Below are 20,610 nucleotides of genomic sequence, written 5' to 3' on the forward strand. Positions count from 1 at the left end.
CCACAAGCAGTACATAGATACAGACAAAACAGCCATAGGTATTGAATTAATTATTTTCTTTAGTCACTCACAGACATGACTTTGTGTGCTTATTGAATATTGACAGTTATTTGCATTAGGAGGAGGTGAGGAGGGTCTTGGGATCCTTACCTGGGCATCCATCCGCATCTCTCAGGTGTATGCAATTTTGCCCCAGTTATATATGACTGCACAGTCTTAAGGAGAGGTTGAAATACAAAGGCTGGGAAAGACTAGGGGGAAAGGCCTCTATCTGTGCAACATGGGGAAGCCATTACCCATGCTTGGTACAGACTGACCAGTGCAGCTGCTTTGGGGTCATCAAGCCTCTACCTATAACCCTCACCTATGCTCTATAAATCAGTCTAATAAACTCATTGTTTCTCTTGGAGTAAACATTGGAGGAATCAAAGTTTAGTTTGTCATTGGGACCTTATGAGGAGGTGAAGAACCAGCCTGACACCATTTTGAAGGTAGGAGACATCAAGCTATATAGTTAAAAATAAGTTTCTGTCTCTGGTAGTTATTGAGTTGACCTCTTGCCTTATGCCCTTGTAGGGTCAACTATACCCATACTAACAAAAGCTTACCCGTCAAATAGTCTATGTGTGACCACCTCCCATGATCTCTGAGATACATGCTGGATTATTATCAGATTGCCCCACTCCAATCTCTAAAGTCCTTAAAGGGTATACAATTAACCTTGTCTAAGATTTTTTTCCCTCAGGTAAAGGCTGCTCAAACGGTTCTGTACCACCCATACTAGCCTGTTCACCCATTCCAACCCAGAGATGCTATATTGTTCTACTGCTTCAAAACCAACAGGATTGACCCTAGGTGGAAAGGAGTCACATCATGATTCTCTTGATGCCTACTGCTGTTAAGGTTGCAAGGTTTCCTGCCTGTTGGAATTTGCACCATGACGGTCTGTTGGCTAGCAATTTTATTGTTTGTTTTCAACCTAGGCAAAAATATTAGCCAGAATTGATCAAGAAATGAGAGAAATGAGAACAGTGGTTCTGCAAAATAGAACTACTATAAACTACCCGTTACTTAAACATAATCCTCATTATCAGCAATTTACTGGAATACACTGTTTAATATCTCTAGTTTTTGACATATTATTGATGAACAAGTTGATAATTGAAGTGAAGAAATAGATGAAACCTCCTCAAACAAATTTTGACTGGCGAATATGACTAAAATGGTTCTCCCACTTCATTGGCTCTCTAATATTATTTCCACTAGTTATCATAATCAGGCCCTACATGCTCTCTAATGTATTACAAACTTGATCATCCTTTAGATAAACAGTGCTAGAATTATTGTTACTCTTTGCTAGAATCATAACTAGAATAGTTGCTGGCATTACTAAACACAGTCCCTTATCAAGAATTTGACAGGAACCCATTTCTAAAGGGAGAACGAAGAATGGCTTGACTCCATTTGGAAGGCAGGAGCCATTATGCTGTCTAGTTAATAATAAGTTTCTTTCACTGTTTCCTTGATGTATCCCAACCCATGGCCTTGACTTGTTTTGAGGAACACCCAAGTTAGGAGGGAACACGTTCCCGAGTTACAAGCCAGCCATGTGGTAATGGCTGCTAGTTTTGGTTTGGTTTTTTAAGACTTTTCTGTACTTCCTTACTGTTACATTGTCTTTGGTAAAACTGCTTTGCAAATATTCCAGAAGGAATGCATCCAATGTCGCAAAACTATCTTTTGAAAAAGACATGATCACAAAGTAAAGGGGTAGTGTTCAGGAATTTCCTTTGCAAATTTACTCCTCAAAAGGGACCTGTCTTAGTTAGGGTATTCATGGTTGTGAAGAGAAACCACGACAAAGGCAACTCTCATAAAGAGCAGATCGATCCATGCTTATCACCCTGTACAAAGCTTAAGTCCAAGTGGATCAAGGACCTCCACATCAAACCAGACACACTCAAACTAATAGAAACCGGGAAAGGGAATAACACTCGAAATGTATATAAGAAATACTCAAGTTAATAAAAATAAATAAATAAATAAAAATTAAAAAAGAGCAACATTTAAATGGGGATGCTTTACAACAGGGAGAAGAAAAGAGTTGGAGGGATAAATAACACTAGAGTATTTGTAAAAGTCATATGAAAATCTATCACTGTAGAGGCTTCCAAAAATAAATCTATACACATCTATGCAAAGAGTTAAGATAGAGTTGCCCTCAACTTAGGCAGCAGTGCCCCATTAGACACCACAGGGCAACAAGAAGCCCACTTCCAGGAGCTAGTTTGATTTTTACAGTTGCTAGACAGAGTGGTCTCTAACCCTTATAGGCCATTGTGCCTGCTCTTCTTTAGTTTCCCAAATTTGGAACTTCCAATAAGTGTTGATAAGACAGACACATACTTGAGTTATAAAACATGGCAAAAATCAAGCTAATACTGATTCAGAAGCTTCATCTCTACTGGACAGCGTTCATAGTGCTAGAAGGAACTGTCTTTAATACCAGAGGAGAAAAGGAATCATTAACCAGCCCCAGATGTGAGATACAATAATGACTGAATGGGAAAGACATACCCACTTATGTCTTTAGCAAGCACTAAATAAAGCTAAAGACACATAAAGTGTAGTAGTGGTAAGAATGTCATCTAAGTAACCAACTGCTTCCTGGTTGGGTTTAATAGCCTCTCCATAAGATGAAACCCATACCTGGCAAAGAACTAAACGCTAGACAGATCATTTACCTTAGGTGAGAATGACTACTATTTTACGGTTAAATGGGCACAGTGTTAAGCCACCTTAAATGATTTATCACTTTTCCCATAGATTAAGGTATCCCTCAACTTTTACCATGGATGCTAGTGTTTTTCAGAAGATGATAATCAACACAGATACCCACAATGGCCATGAGGCAGAGAATAAGACAGTGAGGAATGTCTAACCCTTGATGTAACATGAATACTTCTACCTCAAAGGCACAGGGGTGGGTGTGGAAGAGGGGGTAAAAGACAGTAAGAGCCAGAGTTGGAAGATCACTACAAGGAAAGAAACAGTGTCTTCTGGACACAGCAGGGCAGCTCTACAGATGAAGAATGATTGTGAAAGCACATGTAAGACCTGTCTGACCCAAGCCAGACCAAACCCCAGCCAGACAGGGAAAATCAGGAATTGCAAGGTATGTGAATCTTGTGAGGAAATAAGATTGAAGGCAGAGGGGTGAGATGGTTGTCCAACGTTGATTGACATCTGTACAGGAGCCCAGACAATGGCCTGTGTAAATTCAGTTCGAGCTGCACTTGTGGAGTCAGGCATCAGGAAAATTACCTTTCAAGGCTGTGCTTCAACCTACTTAGTAAGCTGGTTGTCCATGTTCCGCCTCAGTTTCCTAGTCCCACATTCTACATACTTTATCATTTTAGGACCGTGTAGGTTCTTCTGCCAAGAAATGAAAGGTTAATAGGTCGAAAGACAGCTAAGTAGCTTGATATTTCACTTTCAGCTTCTTGGAAATAAAGGTGCTTCTGAAAAACAATCTTATCCACTTATATCTTGGCCAGCATATACCTAGAGACAAGGAGAAGCCAGAAGTATTCTGCCTAACCACCTTGAACCTGACATTTTCCTCATAGGAAGCAGGACGAGGGTTCATGTAAAAAGCTTGGAGCAGAATTGAGGAGTACCTGCAGCTGAACTATAGCGTGTGAATCCAGGGGACATGGGCATTTCCACTAAGTGAGCAGGAGTGTTCAGATCTAACCTCTTACCCTCACCATCTCTTTTCTCTAAAGAGCTAATATGTAGCAAGACATTTAGCAAGATGCCTAGACACTGGGGGTCCTCAGCTAGGAAGCTAGGGGGATTTGATGGGAGGTGGGCAGATCTGGCTTGTGGATGGTCTTTGCTCACATCATTCAAGATGAGAGGCTTTAAAGAAATGATCTGGATGTTGGATTTGGTAAAATATATCCAATTAATTTGCTTGCCTCTTATTCCCGTCCTTAAAATGGTTGCAATGGATGTCAGGTAACAGACTATCTCTGCAGTGTGTCTGAGGTTTGTTGTCTCTCAGGCTCAAATTGCTTCCCAATTCAGGGTCAAATAATTAATCCCTAACATCCCTGGGGACACTGAACTGTGGAGAAGAGGTCTCTCTACAGGCTGCTTCTGCTGGAGCTGGCTGTAGAAATCTGTGTCCCAAGAGTTGTGTTCAAACCCTTCAAAAATAATTGTATTTATTGCAAAGCAGGAGAGCTAAGGATCTTCTCGGCATCGGTGAGGAACATGCGCTGTGTCAGGACATGATGGCAGCTGGCCTTTAGGCAGGCCTCCTTTTGTAATGGCGGCAGCTGTGCCATAGCCTTCGTCTGCTATGTTCCTCTTCCTTGGGAAGAACTTGCAGATGCCTAGTACTGTGGAGTCTGCGTCACAAAACCAGGAGTAGGAATAGAAAGAAAGGGAAGAGGGAACTGAAGAGTTGAGAACAGGTTGTGTTCTTTTCCTATACTGGCCATACACCCTAGGTGAGAATCTAATACTATTTATTCTGCTAAATGGATTCAATAGTAAACCAGCTCCTACTGATTTGCCATTGTACCCATAGATTAAGGCATCGATAAACCCTTATGGAAGCTCATATATGTGGTAGGTGATAATCAATAGAGATATCCACAACTGGCCAAGGTACAAAACATAAGACATCTATAAATGTCCAACACTAAGTGAAATATATATAGAACTCCCTCCAAAGGCGCGGGAATGACTGCGGAAGAGGGCGTGGAAGGACTGTAAGAGCCAGAGTTGGTGGAAATACAAGAAAACAGTGTATTTACCACACTACAGGGAAGCCACATGTAAAACCTCACAGTGATTGTGACAGCATGTGTAAGACTCCTCAAGCCCTAGACAGACCAAATCCCAAGAAGACAGGAGAGTTGACAAGAATTAAGGAACATGGCTCTACAGTGGTAGGGAAATAAGGTTGTAGTCAAAGAGGAGACAGATTGTGTCTTGAGTGATACTAAAATTAGCATCTGCACAGACTCCCAGACAATGTGTTGTGTGACTGTAGTTTAGGCTGCATTTGTGAAGTCAGGTTTCAGAAAAACTCACGGGTTCAGGTCAAGCCTAGTTAGTAAACTGTTTCTTCATGCCCCATAAATTTCCAAGTTCCCCGCTGTTATGTTAGAACTGTCCAGGTTTCTCTGCCAAAAAGTTAAGTGTTTCTGGCATGAAAAATAACTGTTCTGTTTCACTTTCATCTTCTTGAAAATACAGTAGATTCTGAAAAGCAATTAGACCTATGCTCCCCCATGATTGGCCAACACACAATGAGATAGGAGAGGCATAAGCCAGAAGGATGTGTAAGTCCTATATAACTGAGTTGAACCTGCTGCCTTCCACAGAGGTTTTCATGTGTAGAGGAGGGAGCACGCTGAAGGGGATTTCCTGTAGCTAAACTACAGCAAACAAATCCACTGGATCAGGATTTTCTGGTAAGAGGGCAGATGCATTCAGATCTAACTTCTAATCCTCACTATTTGTTTTCTCTGAAGATCGTACAGGTAAGAAAGCATTCAGGAACACGCCCAGACAATGGAGATCCACATCTTGGAAGCTAGAGGGGCTTAGGTGGGATGGGAGGTGGTCAGGACTGGCTGTTAACAGGTGTAGCCTATCATTCAGGTTGAAGTAGACCTAAAGGAGATGATATGGATGCTGTTTTTGGTAGAAACTTACCCAATTGATTTGCTTGCCTCTTACTTCTCTCCCCGAGATTGTTATAATGGATGTGTCAGGTAGCAGAATATATCTTCAGTGTGTATAAGGTTTGTTGCATCTCAGGTTTATCTTGTTTCCTAGTTAATTATTTAACTAGTAAACTAATTCCTAAAATTCCTGAGGACCCTGTCCTGTGGAGAAGAGGTCTCTATACATGGCTGCTGCTGCTGGAGCTGGCTGTGGAAATCTGTGCCCCAAGAGTTGTGTTCAAACCCTTCAAAAATAATTTTATTTATTTCAAAGCAAGAGAGCTAAGGATCTTCTCTGCACTGGGGAGGAACATGCACTGTGTCAGGGTGGGATGGTGGCTATCGTTTAGGCAGGCCTTCTTTTGTAATGGTGGCAGCTGTGCCACAGCTTTGTCTGCTGTGTTCCTCTTCCTTGGGAAGACCTTGCAGACAGCTATGTCATTGGAGTCTGCAGCACAAAACCAGGAGCTAGACCTGAAAGAATGAGACAGGAAAACTGAAGAGACGAGAACAGCTTGTGGGCCTTCTCTCCGTGCCCTGTGGGTGAAAGGTCCCTTCAATACTAAATTGGTCTATGGAGTTTGTTTAACTAGATTTGATTTCCTTTTAAGTCATTCTGTTTACTTACCCCTTCTGGGTTTGTATCTGCAGTTCATTTGAACAAACTTCTGTATCTCGGGATTCCTGCACAGCTGTCCCAATTTCTCCTGAAGGTAAGAGTGGGTCTTCCTGAGCAGTGTGGGGTGTGTGTGTGTGTGTGTGTGTGTGTGTGTGTGTGTGTGTGTGTGTGTTCATAAATACAGCATGATTCTAAGGAGATCCATGTTTTCTATTAGACTGTTTGTGTGCTCTCCCCAGAGTCTTCGCAGACACTCCCTTGACTACAATAGGACTTCAGTTTCCAAACACATCAGTTAGTATTCCAGAACCGACAGAAATGTTCACAAGGAAGTCCAAACAGATTGCTCATATTCCCCATCCATTCCCTGATGAGAAAGCACCATATACCTGTGCATATGGTGGTGAGAAACTGATCAAAACAAAAGCACATTCTGCTCCCTGAGCTTCATTATATGAGGGAAGATGGTCGCAAGGGAACCCAAACAAGTACACATCATAAGGCAGTGAGTGCTGTGGGGAAACGGAAGCATAATGAATGGATGATGAATGATGGAGGAAGGAACATCCCAAAGGGGATCTAAATGCTAAAGCCTGCCTGATTGGAACACACCATAGTGAATGTGATTAAGGCCACAGCCATATGGCTACTGGAGGAGAGCATCAAGGAAAGTACAAGGTCCTGAGATGAGAAGACAGCCAACGATAACAGGGTAGCTGGAGGTCTGACACAAGCAGCTCCAGAGGTGTAATAATTAAACCCAAAGGTTGGGTTGTTTGTAGCATGTACACTGTACACCTAATGAAGGTTCGCTTAGTGGAATGGGGATCCTAGCAGTGCCTCTTGGGATTGCTTTGACATGACAGGACTTCAGTGTCAATAGGATAACTCTGGCCATTTGATAATCCATGTTGCTGCAAGAATGGTCATAGGAAATACAGCAACATATGTAACATAAATACAGTAATATTATACCTAGGACACAATCAAGGACAGGACTGAGGAGGTCTAGCTGAGGATAATATAGGAGCAATGATCAGTTGGGGATGGATTTGGAAATAGAACTTAAGTCTCCATACTGATTTGATATGGGTGGGACAGAAAGAGCAAGAGCAGGCCCCAGGGTGACAGCAGGGGTTTGGTGTTTCCTCAGCAGATAGTGAGGTCCATTATGCTACCACAGGAGGTATTGTAGGGAAATTTGTGGAGAATAAAGGAAAAAATAGGCATTCTGAGCTAATTGCCCAACAATCACTTCCAGCTCCTTAGGCCTGACTGCAAGTTTGCTGGAGCTGGTATATATTCTTTGGAGACAGAAGTTTCAAGTAGCCCAGGATAGCCTGGAACACACTATGTATCAAAGATGACCTTGAAGTCCCAACCTTCTTTCTTTTTTCTCCATCTTTATTAAATTGGGTATTTCTTATTTACATTTCAATTGTTATTCCCTTTCCCAGTTTCCAGGACAACATCCCCCTAACCCCTCCCCATCCCTTTCTATACAGGTGTTCCTCTCCCAATCCTCACCTCATTATCGCCCTACCCCCAAAATCACATTCACTGGGGGTTCAGTCTTGGCAGGACAAAGGGCTTCCCCTTCCACTGGTGCTCTTACTAGGCTATTCATTGCTACCTATGAGGTTGGAGCCCAGGGTCAATCCAGGTATGGTCGTTGGGTAGTGGCTTTGCCTTGGAAGTTCTGGTTGGTTGGCATTGTTGTTCATATGGGGTCTCAAGTCCCTTCAAGATCTTTCAGACCTTTCTCTGATTCCTTCAACAGGGATCCCTTTCTCAGTTCAGTGGTTTGCTGCTGGTATTCGCCTATGTATTTGCTGTATTCTGGATGTGTCTCATAGGGAGAGATCTACATCTGGTCCCTGTCGGCCTGCACTTCTTTGCTTCATCCATCTTATCTAGTTTGGTGGCTGTATATGTATGGGCCACATGTGGGGCAGGCTCTGAATGGGTGTTCCTTCAGTCTCTGTTCTAACATTTGCCTCCCTATTCCCTCCTAAGGGTATTCTTGTTCCCCTTTAAAGAAGGAGTGAAGCATTCGCATTTTGGTCATCCTTCTTGAGTTTCATGTGTTCTGTGCATTTAGGGTAATTTGAGCATTTGGGCTAATATCCATTTATCAATGAGTGCATACCATGTGTGTTTTTCTGTGATTGAGTTACCTCACTCAGGATGATATTTTCTAGTTCCAACCATTTGCCTATCAATTTCATAAAGTCATTGGTTTTGATAGCTGAGTAGTAATCCATTCTGTAGAAGTACCATTTTTCTGTATCCATTCCTCCGTTGAAGGGCATCTGGGTTCTTTCCAGCTTCTGGCTATTATAAATAAGGCTGCGATGAACATAGTGGAGCACGTGTCTTTGTTATATGTTGGGGCATCTTTTGGATATATGCCCAAGAGAGGTATAGCTGGGTCCTCAGGCAGTTCAATGTCCAATTTTCTGAGGAACCTCCAGACTGATTTCCAGAATGGTTGTACCAGTCTGCAATCCCACCAACAATGGAGGACTGTTCCTCTTTCTCCGCATCCTCGCCAGCATTTGCTGTCACCTGAGTTTTTGATCTTAGCCATTCTCACTGGTGTGAGGTGAAATCTCAGGGTTGTTTTGATTTGCATTTCCCTTATGACTAAAGATGTTGAACATTTCTTTAGGTGTTTCTCAGCCATTCGGCATTCCTCAGCTGTGAATTCTTTGTTTAGCTCTGAACCCTGTTTTTAATAGGGTTATTTGTCTCCCTGCAGTCTAACTTCGGGAGTTCTTTGTATATTTTGGATATAAGCCCTCTATCAGTTGTGGGATTGGTAAAGATCTTTTCCCAATCTGTTGGTTGCTGTTTTGTTATAACAACACTGTCCTTTGCCTTACAGAAGCTTTGAAATTTTATAAGATCCCATTTGTTGATTCTTGATCTTAGAGCATAAGTCATTGGTGTTCTGTTCAGGAAATTTTCTCCAGTGCCCAAGTGTTCAAGACTCTTCTCCACTAGTTCTTCTATTAGTTTGAGTGTATCTTGTTTGATGTGGAGGTCCTTGATCCACTTGGACTTAAGCTTTGTACAGGGTCATAAGCATGGATCGATCTGCATTCTTCTACATGCTGACTTCCAGTTAAAATAGCACCATTTGCAGAAAATGCTATCTTTTTTCCAGTGGATGGTTTTAGCTCCTTTGTCAAAAATCAAGTAACCATGGGTGTGAGGGTTCATTTCTGGGTCTTCGATTCTATTTCATTGGTCTTTATGTCTGTCTCTGTACCAATACCATACAGTTTTGATCACTATTGCTCTGTAATACTGCATGAGTTCAGGGTTAGAGATTTCCCCCCGGAAGTCCTCTTATTGTTGAGGATAGTTTTAGCTATCCTGGGTTTTTTGTTATTCCAGATGAATTGGCAAATTGTTCTGTCTAACTCTTTGAAGAATTGGATTGGTATTTTGATGGGGATTGCATTGAATCTGTAGATCGCTTTTGGTAAAATGGCCATTTTCACTATATTAATCCTGCCAATCCATGAGCATGGGAGATCTTTCCATCTTCTGAGATCTTCTTCAATTTCTTTCTTCAGAGGCTTGAAGTTCTTATTGTACAGATCTTTTACTTGCTTGGTTAAAGTCACACCAAGCTACTTTATATTATTTGGGTCTATTATGAAGGGTGTCGTTTCCCTAATTTCTTTCTCGGCTTGTTTCTCTTTTGAGTAGAGGAAGGCTACTGATTTATTTGAGTTAATTTTATACCCAGCTACTTTGCTGAAGTTGTTTATCAGCTTTAGTAGTTCTCTGGTGTAACTTTTGGGATCACTTAAATATACTATCATATCATCTGCAAATAGTGATATTTTGACTTCTTCTTTTCCAATCTGTATCCCCTTGATCTCCTTTTGTTGTCTAATTGCTCTGGCTAGAACTTCAAGAACTATATTGAATAAGTAGGGAGAGAGTGAGCAGCCTTGTCGAGTCCCTGATTTTAGTAGGATTGCTTCAAGTTTCTCTCCATTTAGTTTAATATTTGCTACTGGTTTGCTGTATATGGCTTTTACAATGTTTAGCTATGGGCCTTGAATTCCTGTTCTTTCCAGGACTTTTTTCATGGAGGGGTGTTGAATTTTGTCAAATGCTTTCTAAGTTTCTAATGAAATTATCATTTGCTTTTTATCTTTCAATTTGTTTATATAGTGGATTACGTTGATGGTTTTTCCATATATTAAACCATCCCTGCATCCCTGGAATGAAGCCTACTTGATCATGATGGATGATTGTTTTGATGTACTCTTGGATTCGGTTTGCAAGAATTTTATTGAGTATCTTTGTGTCGATATTCATAAGGGAAATTGGTCTGAAGTTCTCTTTCTTTGTTGGGTCTTTGTGTGGTTTAGGTATAGGAGTAATTGTGGCTTCATAGAAGGAATTCGGTAGTGCTCCATCTGCTTCAATTTTGTGGAATAGTTTGAATAGTATTGGTATGAGGTCTTCTATGTAGGTCTGATAGAATTCTGCACTGAACCCATCTAGATATGGGCTCTTTTTGGCTGGAGACTTTTAATGACTGCTTCTATTTCTTTAGGAGTTATGGGTTGTTTAAATGGTTTATTTGTTCATGATTTAACTTTGGTAACTGGTTTCTGTCTAGGAAATTGTCCATTTCCTCTAGATTTTCAGGTTTTGTTGAATATAAGCTTTTGTAGTAGGATCGGATAATTTTTTTTTAATTTCCTCTTGTATGCTTATGGGCATCTCTTTCTTTAGGTTATGGAAGTTTTCTTCTATGATTTTGTTGAAGATATTTACTGGTCCTTTGATCTCGTAGTCTTCACTCTCTTCTATACCTATTATCCTTAGGTTCGATCTTCTTATTGAGTCCTGTATTTCCTGTAGGTTTTGGACCAGTAGCTTTTTCAGTTTTACATTATCTTTGACAGTTGTGTCTATGATTTCTATGGAATATTCTGCTCCTGAGATTCTTCTATCTCTTGCATTTTGTTGGTGATGCTTATATCTATGGCTCCTTGTCTCTTCCTTTGGTTTTCTATATCCAGGGTTGTCTCCCTTTGTGCTTTCTTTATTGCTTCTATTTCCATTTTTAATTCCTTCACCTGTTTCATTGTGTTTTCCTGGAATTCTTTCAGCGATTTTTGTGATTCCTCTCTATAGGCTTCTGCTTGTTTTTTTGTGATTTCCTGCATTTCTCTAAGGGAGTTCTTTATGTCTTTCTTGAAGTCCTCCACCATCATGATCAAATGTGATGTTAAATCTAGATCTTGCTTTTCTTGTGTGTTTGGATATTTAGTGTTTGCTTTGGTGGGAGAATTGGGCTCTGATGATGGCGTGTAGTCTTGGGTTCTGTTCTTGGGTTCCTGTGCTTGCCTCTTACCATCACGTTGTCTCTGGTGTTGTCTTGTTCTGCCATTTCTGACAGTTGTTAGACTGTTCTATAGGCCTGTGTGTCAGAAGTGCTGTAGACCTGTTTTCCTGTTCTCTTTCAGCTAATTATGGAGACAGAGTGTTCTGCTTTCAGGCATGTAGTCGTTCTTGTCTACTGGTCTTCAGGTGTTCCTGTGGGCATGTGTCCTGAGTCCAACAGGCAGATCACTTGGAGCTGAAAAATTGGTCTTACCTCTGGTCTCAGGCCTGAAGTCGCTCCTCAGAGCAGGGTTTCAGCTCTCCATGAGGGCAGCAACTAGAAAGTCCTGCCCCACCTTCTCTCAGGACCCTGTGCACACGGAGCCCAGATGGCGCTAGGCATTTTCCTCTAGAGTCAGAAATGTGGGCAGATAGTAATCTCCTCTGGCTTGCCAGGCATATCTGCCACTCTGAAGGTCTAGCTCTCCATCCCACGAGATTTGGGTGCAGGGAGCTATATGACCAGGTCCCTTCAGATCCAGGCAGAGTCTGGATCTCAGCATTGATTGCCCCTATCTTACTGTTCCCAGAGGCCCTATACAGTTTCCTCTTGGGCCAGGAATGTGGGCAAGGGTGGGCAGTACTGGCAGTCTCTCCTGCCCTGCAGTCTCAGGAGTGCCCACCTGTTAGTGCAATGAGCTCTCTCTCCCATGGGGTTTGGGAGCAGGGAGCTGTGGGCCCGGATCAGCTGGATTCAGGCCCCAGCTAGAAACGGGAAGTGCCCAGTCCCGGAGGACTTTTGCCTTTGTGTGTCCTGAGTCCACCAGGCAGGTCACTTGGAGCAGAAAAGTTGATCTTACCTCTGGTCTCGGGCCTGGAGTCACTTCTCAGACCCGGTTTCAGCTCTCCATGAGGGCAGGAACCAGAAGGGACTGCCCCGCCTTCACCAAGTCCCAACCTTCTTACCTCTTCTTACTTAGTACTTGAATTATACGGATCCACATGCATTTAATGAGGTATTGGGGATTGAATCCTAGGCCTCGTTCATGCTGGGAAAGTCCTCTAACAACTGAGCTATATCAAATTGCTTTTTTTTTCATTTTTTATTTTAGTTCAGTGTTTATAATTTTTTAATAGTGGCAAAATGGTAACATAGGATTCACCGATTTACATTGTTATGTGTATAATTCAATAATGCTGCACTTACTCACATTGTTTGTACAACAAATCACAAATCATTTGCATAATGCAAAACAGAAACTCTAAACTGATTTAAAACTCCTCCTTTATACCCATAGCCACTCCCTGTAGCCAACATTCTATTTCCTATCCCTGTGAATTTGATTACTTTAGATACTTCAGGTAAATGGAATCTGGATTATCTGTCTTTCGGTGACTGGCTTAGTTTTTTAAACTCTGTAATGATTCTTTGTGAATTCTATATCATGCACCCCAAACCCACTCATCTCTCCATTCCCCTCACATGTGCCCTTGCCCATGCAACACCCTCCCCAAAGAATATAAAATGGGAAATTTTTTAATTAAAAAAACAAACAAAAAGCCTCATCATGGTAGCTGTGTTCTGTCACAGTGTTAAACACACTACACTCTTTTGTCCATACATCTTTACATGCAGACTTACTTGCATTGAGTCATTAGTCTGGGTTGAGGTCTCTGGCTTCTGCAGTACGATAAACATGGGATGCTTACTGAGACTCCTCTAGGATATCCTGTTGTTTCCAGGATCATACAGATCCTGTGACTTCAGAACTACAGGAATCTCCCCCATCACACACCAGGAGGGCCACTGGAATCTTCTGCCCAAGGGCACTTCATAGTCACAGCCAAGCTAGATTTCTTTCATAAGATATATATTAAGATATATATAGATATATATAGATATAGATATATAGATATATACATATCCAATAGCCATGCCTCCAGTCCAGTCTGATGGAGGTAATTCCTTAAATAAGGTTTTCTCATCCAAAAGGACTCTCTAGTTTGTATCTTGTGGATAAAAAAGGGAAGGAAAGAAGGAAGGGAGGGAGGGAGAGAGAGAGAGAGAAGACAAGACAGAAAAGCATAGAGATTACTCAATAAGAAGGTAACTAAGGCTACAGCATAGGGGAAAAACATATTGTTCAGCTTAAAGGCATCTTCAATCTCTTGCAACTTACTCTCCCTTCCTTCTTTCAGTGACCTTTTAAATCATCGACATGGGTCAGCTCTTCTCTGACACATCTAAGAGTGAAGACAATGGCGGAGATTTGGTGTCTAGCTCCAATGCCTATTTTAAAAAGATTAATACAAAAACCAAAATTATTTCTCCGGAAACTATCCGTTTAATAGAGTTACACCTGAGCAAAGGAAACATTCTTGGGGCAAGTGATTTAATCAGTGATGCATTAAAAAATATTGAGAGTATCCCAATAAATATTGCTGTGACAGGGGAGTCAGGAGCAGGGAAATCCAGCTTCATCAATGCACTGAGAGGGATTAGACCTGAAGAGGAAGGTGCAGCTGAAGTTGGGGTAGTAGAGACAACTATGGAGAGAACTCCTTACCAACATCCCAAAATTAAAACTTTGACCTTATGGGACCTGCCTGGTATTGGAACTCAGAAATTCCCACCAAAGACTTATTTGGAGAAAGTGAAATTCGAAGAATATGATTTCTTCATTATTGCTTCTGCCACACGTTTTACAAAACTTGAATTAGACCTCGCCAAAGCAATCAGAATTATGAAAAAGAATTACTACTTTGTGAGAACCAAGGTGGATTTTGATTTAGAAAATGAAAAGAGATCCAAACCACGTACTTTTGACAGAGAAAAGACCCTGAAGAAGATCCGAGGCTGTACTATGAAGACCTTTAGAGAAAATAATATGGATGTACCACAAATTTTCTTGATCTCTAGCTATAATTTATCTGACTATGATTTTCCAGTCCTGATGGACACCCTGATTAAGGATATCCCTGCTCAAAAGCGCTACAATTTTATGCTTTCCCTGCCTAAAATTACAGAAGCAGCCATTGACAGAAAGCACAAAGCTATGCAGGAGTTTGTCTGGCTAGAAGCCTTCAAAACTGGAGCTTTGGCAACTATTCCTGCACTGGGCATCCTCAGGGATAATGATGTGGAGAAGCTAAGGCAGAAGTTAAACAACTACCGACAACTCTTTGGAGTAGATGATGAATCTCTGGAGTTTATGGCTAAGGATTTCCAAGTGCCTGTTGCACAACTGAAAGAAATACTTAAGTCTCCTCATTTGTTGAAGACTGACAGAGAGGAAACATTACAAGACAAGCTATTGAAATATTTAGAGATATTTGCATCAGCTAATGGTGGGCTCCTTGCTACAGGTCTTTACTTCAGGAAAACTTATTATTTACAACTTCATTTCCTTGACACAGTGGCTGAAGATGCCAAAGTTCTCCTTCAATGGAAATATTCAAAACACTAGTTCAAATTCAACTTATCCACAACTTCTTACCCTGACAACATCAAGTGATCAATATCAGGAAGTCACTAGGGAAATTCCCCCTCTGATAGCTTTTCTTTACAGCCAATCCACTACCACCATGGAAAAGCTGAGGATAAAGACCATGTGTCTTAATATGCCAGAACCTGACAATCCCCAATCCTTCTTCAGTTTTTAATTTCTCTCATATCATTTTCTCTTTACACTACACATACATACTTGAATACATACACACATGCACACACATGCACATGCACACACAAAAACATGCCAGTGAACATGCAAATGCATACACACAAAAGATACAATAGGTGTTTTGTAGCCATTTGCCCCTAATCAAAGCATCCTAACAAAGATTCAAGAAACTCAGGTCTCTATGCTGAGTACATAAAACACTTGGCATGTGTATTGGTTTGAACACATATGGCTCCATTGACTCAATTGTTTTAAGGCTTCACCCATAGGTAGAGGCAATATTAGAAAGTATGGCCTTGTTAGAATAATTGTTGCCATGTTGGGGGCAGTAGGTGTATTCGAAGTCTTATAGATGTTCACGTATCCCAGTTTTGTAGTTATTTTCTGCTGCCTTGGAATCAAGATGTAGACCTCTTTGCTCCTGCAGACCCATATCTGCCTGCACATGGCCATGCTTCCCACATGATGAAAACGGAATAAACCTCTGAACTGTGAGCCAGCCCCAATTAAATATTTTCCTTTATAAGAGTTGCCTTGGTCATGGTGTCTCTACACAGCAATAGAAACCCAAAGACAGAAATAGTTCCCAGGGACTTGGGTGTTGCTGTGATGGGCCTGATAATGTTTTCATTTGGAGGAATTTGGACTTTGGGACTTTGTGTTAGGAAAGCACTAGAGGACTCTAAGAGCTAATTAATGGGCCATATTAGTAAGAGCATGAAAGACAGTATTTATTGCCGGGGTGATGTAACATTTGAGTCCTAGATTAGGAGCTTTCAGAGGACAAGCATATTAGCATGTTGCCTAGACATCATCCTTGTATTATTTTGGTGAAGAATGTGGCTGATTTCTGCGCTTATCCAAAAACTCAGCCTAAAACTAAAGTGAAAAGATTTCAATTAATTGCATTGGCAGAGGAAATCTCAAAGCAACCTAACATAGACACTGCCCTGTTGTTCATTCTTTTTGAAGATGATTTTGTTGAAACAGTACAAACTTAGAAAGGAAAAAAATGCATGGTTTAAGGATTAAAGTGGTACCAGAAATTGGAAAGGAGCTAAATTCTGTGTTCAGAAAGATAAACAGATTGAAGATATTTAATGGAATTAAGGGAGAGGTAACCTCAGGGCAAGATCCCACCCAGGTAAGCTTCTATTTTATAAAAAGGAATTAAAGAAAAGCTTAGGTCCAGCTTTTAATCTTAGAACTAAGCTGAGAGGGGCATGTAGGTCTCTTTTTGGTTTAAGGTCAGTCAGTCTACAGAGCAACTTCCAGGAGAGCCAAGTGGCAGACGCCATGAAGGAAAACTGCTGTGGAGAAGCGGGCGTCCTGGAGACTGCCCACTGTTTTGCTCAGATACTGTGGTACACACTGGAGTAGCACAGTGCCAGGGCTTGATTTCAGGATTGCTACTTGTCTTCTCATGTCTGTCACTGCTATATTCCTCACATATCTCTAGCTTGATGTGATTGGGAATGAGGAGGACCTCACTGCCTAGAGCCTGGTGTGATTCCTCCCTGGGTGATAGCCCACTCTACTGAGCAATTTTCCTGCAGATCAGCATGAAGATGAACATTTATGAGATAACATTATTTAGATTAACTAATGGTTTTACAGAGTTCTTGGATTGATTTAAATAGTTAAAATAACTAGAAAGTGTAAGGAGGTGGTTTAAGTTGTTTTGCCAGAAATATATGAAAAAGTAAAAAACCAGACTACAATATGCCCTTTCCCTGTAGGTATGTGTTTCAAAGACTTAAACATAATCAACAATACCATTGCAATTACCTGCTATGCCATCATTTTATCTGTTTGTGAAGAATATGTTGTGGTGGTAATTGATTTTAATTAATATGTAATTGTGCCTATGTAGCAATCTTTCTTACATAAAGAACTTTGTCTTAGGTGGTATAAAATTGCTAAGAAAAAAATAAAGTTGTTAAAATCAACTCATTGCTGCTTGTTCCATACACCAATATGTATATGTGTATATATGTATATGTGTATATATGTATATGTGTATATATGTATATGTGTATATATGTATATGTGTATATATGTATATGTGTATATATGTATATATGTGAAGTTTGTTGGAGTCTGCTCATTGGAACTTTGCTCCATCCATCCATAAATCTTATGTATGTGTATATATGTAAACTTGGAGTCTCCTCATATGAACATTGCTCCAATTACCCAGTGTGTGTGTGTGTGTGTGTGTGTGTGTGTGTGTGTGTGTGTGTGTGTGTGTGTGTGAAGCCAGATATGTAGCATGGGTGTCCCTGCATGGAAGCCCAGAAAGGCCATTATATGAGTGGAATCTCCCTCCTTAATCAAGGAAAGGCACTGGGGCCAGTTGTCTGGCAGTGATGTGCCTGCATGGAAGCCGAGAAAGGTCATTGTGTAAAGTTGTGAAGGTGAATGAAACCTGTATTGCCTTAAAGACTCCATGATGTTAGAGATTCCAGTGCTGTGGGATAAGGTGATGTGCTAACAGGGAATAGAACCAGTCCAAGATGCCTTGGGCCAGCTCCAACAAGTGGGGGGTTGGGAGGGGGTCTTCTTTCTTGTCATTTCATCTTGAGGCAGCAGAGGGGGAAGAGCATAGGCAGAAGTTATCATCTTACAAGATATTTAGCAATAATATATAATAAATAATTATAATATATTATAAAAAGCTTACTTAGCTGAGTCTAAGTTACATTGCTCCTGTAGCTGTTCTGCTGTCTGTGATCCTCTGAGGTCAAAAACTGCAGTTTCTGGCATTTAGCACTTCTTCCTCAAACAGGGAAGGATTAAGTAAATGGCCTTTGCACTGTCTCAGAAGGAACTGTGCAGCTCTAACTTTCAGCCTGCTAATCGGAAGTCTCAGGAAGAAAAGGGGACACTTTGAAATGTGATTATAGACTTTATTACTAAGTTGTAAAATGTTCCCTATGAAAGCTATACAAGAGGAAAAGCAAAAAGATCCTAAGCAGGGAAAGGGAACTAATTCTTCTGGGGGAAGAAATTTGTCTAGGTGGGAAAAGAAAAAAATTCTCCTCTCTTCTCTTTGTCCTCAGTATTTATACATCTTTCAGAACATGACCACATGTTTAAAAGGTCATTACAAATTCACACAAAAAAAATCAAATCATAAATTGAAAAGTTTCAACAAAGAATGTTTGCGTGCATATCTATTAGGAGTAATTTGACTAAACATCCATCACCTGTAACAGCTCCACAGATTCACAGAAGGTTCAAAACCTTAACTAAGTTATTAGTGAAGTTCTGTATAGCTAAACCCAGTCAATATTTTATCTTCTGCCCTAGAATCTATAATAAATCATTAGTTCCCATTTTATGATCTTTGGTTAAAAGTTTTACAACCTCTTGGAAACTGCTATGAGTACGAGAAAGTCTGGTTACTAATAGCAATTAACTGGTGACACATGGAAGGCTGGTAGAGTTCTCATTGCAGTTTTGACTATCATAAAAGAACCTAATAGCAGTCCTACTATAAAAGAGCTTAATTATCACTTATATAATTTTAGGAATTCTTATAGAATCATCATTAAGACTTAAGCCATCTATTTGTCTATATAGCATCACTACAAAGCAGTACATCTTCATAGATCTGCTCAAAAGTGGTGGGCTAATACCTAGTTATTGTTATATATGTGTAATGATAACAGAAAAAGCATATTAATACAAGGAATCTTTCCTAAAATGAATTCTTTTACAGCCTTGCCAGCACGGAGTGAATCTGTTCAGATTATATTATAATCTGAGGCAGACCATCTCTGGAAGATCACCTGCTAATTATTAGCTTTTCCTAGTATGGCTCCTGATACTGCTAACAGAGAATGGAACCAATTCAAGAGAAAGAAATATATTCCAGTCAACAAAGCTGAAAGAAGTTGGAGATCAGAAGAGACGAAGTTAGAGATTGCCCAGCTAGATTTTACTCTTGCTTTAGTCCAATATTTCCTTACTATCCTGCCTTTCCTCCATTTAAAATGGTAATATATGTGATCAGATTCTTTTTATTTTGATTGGGTTGTAAACGACCTCATGGTGCCAAAGTTGGTCTTTGATAGCTGAGCTTAGGCAGTGAAGGAAATCTTTGAACACAGAAAACTGATGAAGATATGAAAGCAAAAGAGTGCTACATCCACCCTTTAAGAGATTGCAGGAAATCTCAGACAAGACTTTGAATTTTAAACTTTTAACGGTTCATAAATTGTACTGAACTTTAGATATTTAAACATTGTTTCCCCAGTGTAGGGGAATGCCAGGGTGTTGAAGTAGGAGTGGGTGGGTGGGTGGGACCATCTTCATAGAAGCAAGGGGATTGGAGGGGGATTTGAGGGAGGAGGGGAGAGAGGGCAAAGGGTATAACATTTGAAATGTAAATACATAAAATATCCAATAAAAATAAATAAATTCTCAGCTCACAAAATGCCCACGCAATAAATTCAGAGCCAAATGATAATGATAGGAGCTGCCCACCGAGATTACACAAGTTGTCCTAGTCAGTCTATTCTTTCTATGATAACCATGGCTACCTGTGGCTATATAAAGTCATGTGGATAAGGTTCGTCCTCTTCTCCATCCATTTTTTCTCATCTTCCTCTTCCTCCTCTGGCTTTCTGTCTCTGAAACTCTTAGTTCAGCCTTCTTTTTCCCTGTCCAATTACTGGTTTCTTGAGTTTAATATGTAAATCAACTAGGCGAAAATTCTGCGACATACACCTAACTTTAATGCAAATCTTGAGTCAGGAAGATATACCTTTAATGTGGGCCATAGTTTCTGCTGAAAGTCTATATAGAGACACAGAAGAAGGAGGCTTTTGCTCGTTGTTTGCTTGCCCTCCCTCACTGTGCTATCCATCACTGGCATTGGACCCTACTTCTTTTGGATACCAGCACATATAGAAGTCCCACCCAGCCTTGTGAAAATGAGCAACTACTAGACTCTTGGACTTTCCATTCAATATAGCCATTGTTGGATTAACTGGACTGCAACCTGTGGATCATTCCAATAAATCCCTGAGTTTGGGTTTGATAAGCTATATCTTCTTGAATGAGCATTACACCCTCACTCCTACATCCAGTAATTCCAGTTAAAACTCCTTATGCATGCATAAAATAGAAAGGTTCAGTTCAGTGTTTTCAGACGTCACTATTTTGTGATTCCTTCCTCTACTCCATCCTCCTCTGCCCT

The 20,610-nt window shown here is 40.6% G+C and overlaps 1 protein-coding gene across 1 annotated transcript; it reads left to right on the plus strand.

Moving 5' to 3' along the window:
- The first annotated feature begins 922 nt into the window (after positions 1 to 922).
- On the plus strand, positions 923 to 17,353 carry Ifgga4l (interferon-gamma-inducible GTPase 4 like). Its single transcript, NM_001394984.1, has 3 exons — positions 923 to 5,492; positions 6,399 to 6,460; positions 13,924 to 17,353. Exon 3 carries the CDS (start codon positions 13,944 to 13,946, stop codon positions 15,189 to 15,191), a length of 1,248 nt encoding a protein of 415 aa, NP_001381913.1. The 5' UTR covers positions 923 to 5,492; positions 6,399 to 6,460; positions 13,924 to 13,943; the 3' UTR covers positions 15,192 to 17,353.
- Positions 17,354 to 20,610: the final 3,257 nt, after the last annotated feature.

Source organism: Rattus norvegicus, chromosome 18, assembly GCF_036323735.1.
Source record: "Rattus norvegicus strain BN/NHsdMcwi chromosome 18, GRCr8, whole genome shotgun sequence".
Classification (NCBI taxonomy): Eukaryota; Metazoa; Chordata; class Mammalia; order Rodentia; family Muridae; genus Rattus; species Rattus norvegicus.

What these genes read in the sequence shown, in the direction of transcription:
- Ifgga4l (NM_001394984.1), top strand. Translation starts at nt 13,944, where the DNA reads ATGGGTCAGCTCTTCTCTGACACATCTAAGAGTGAAGACAATGGCGGA.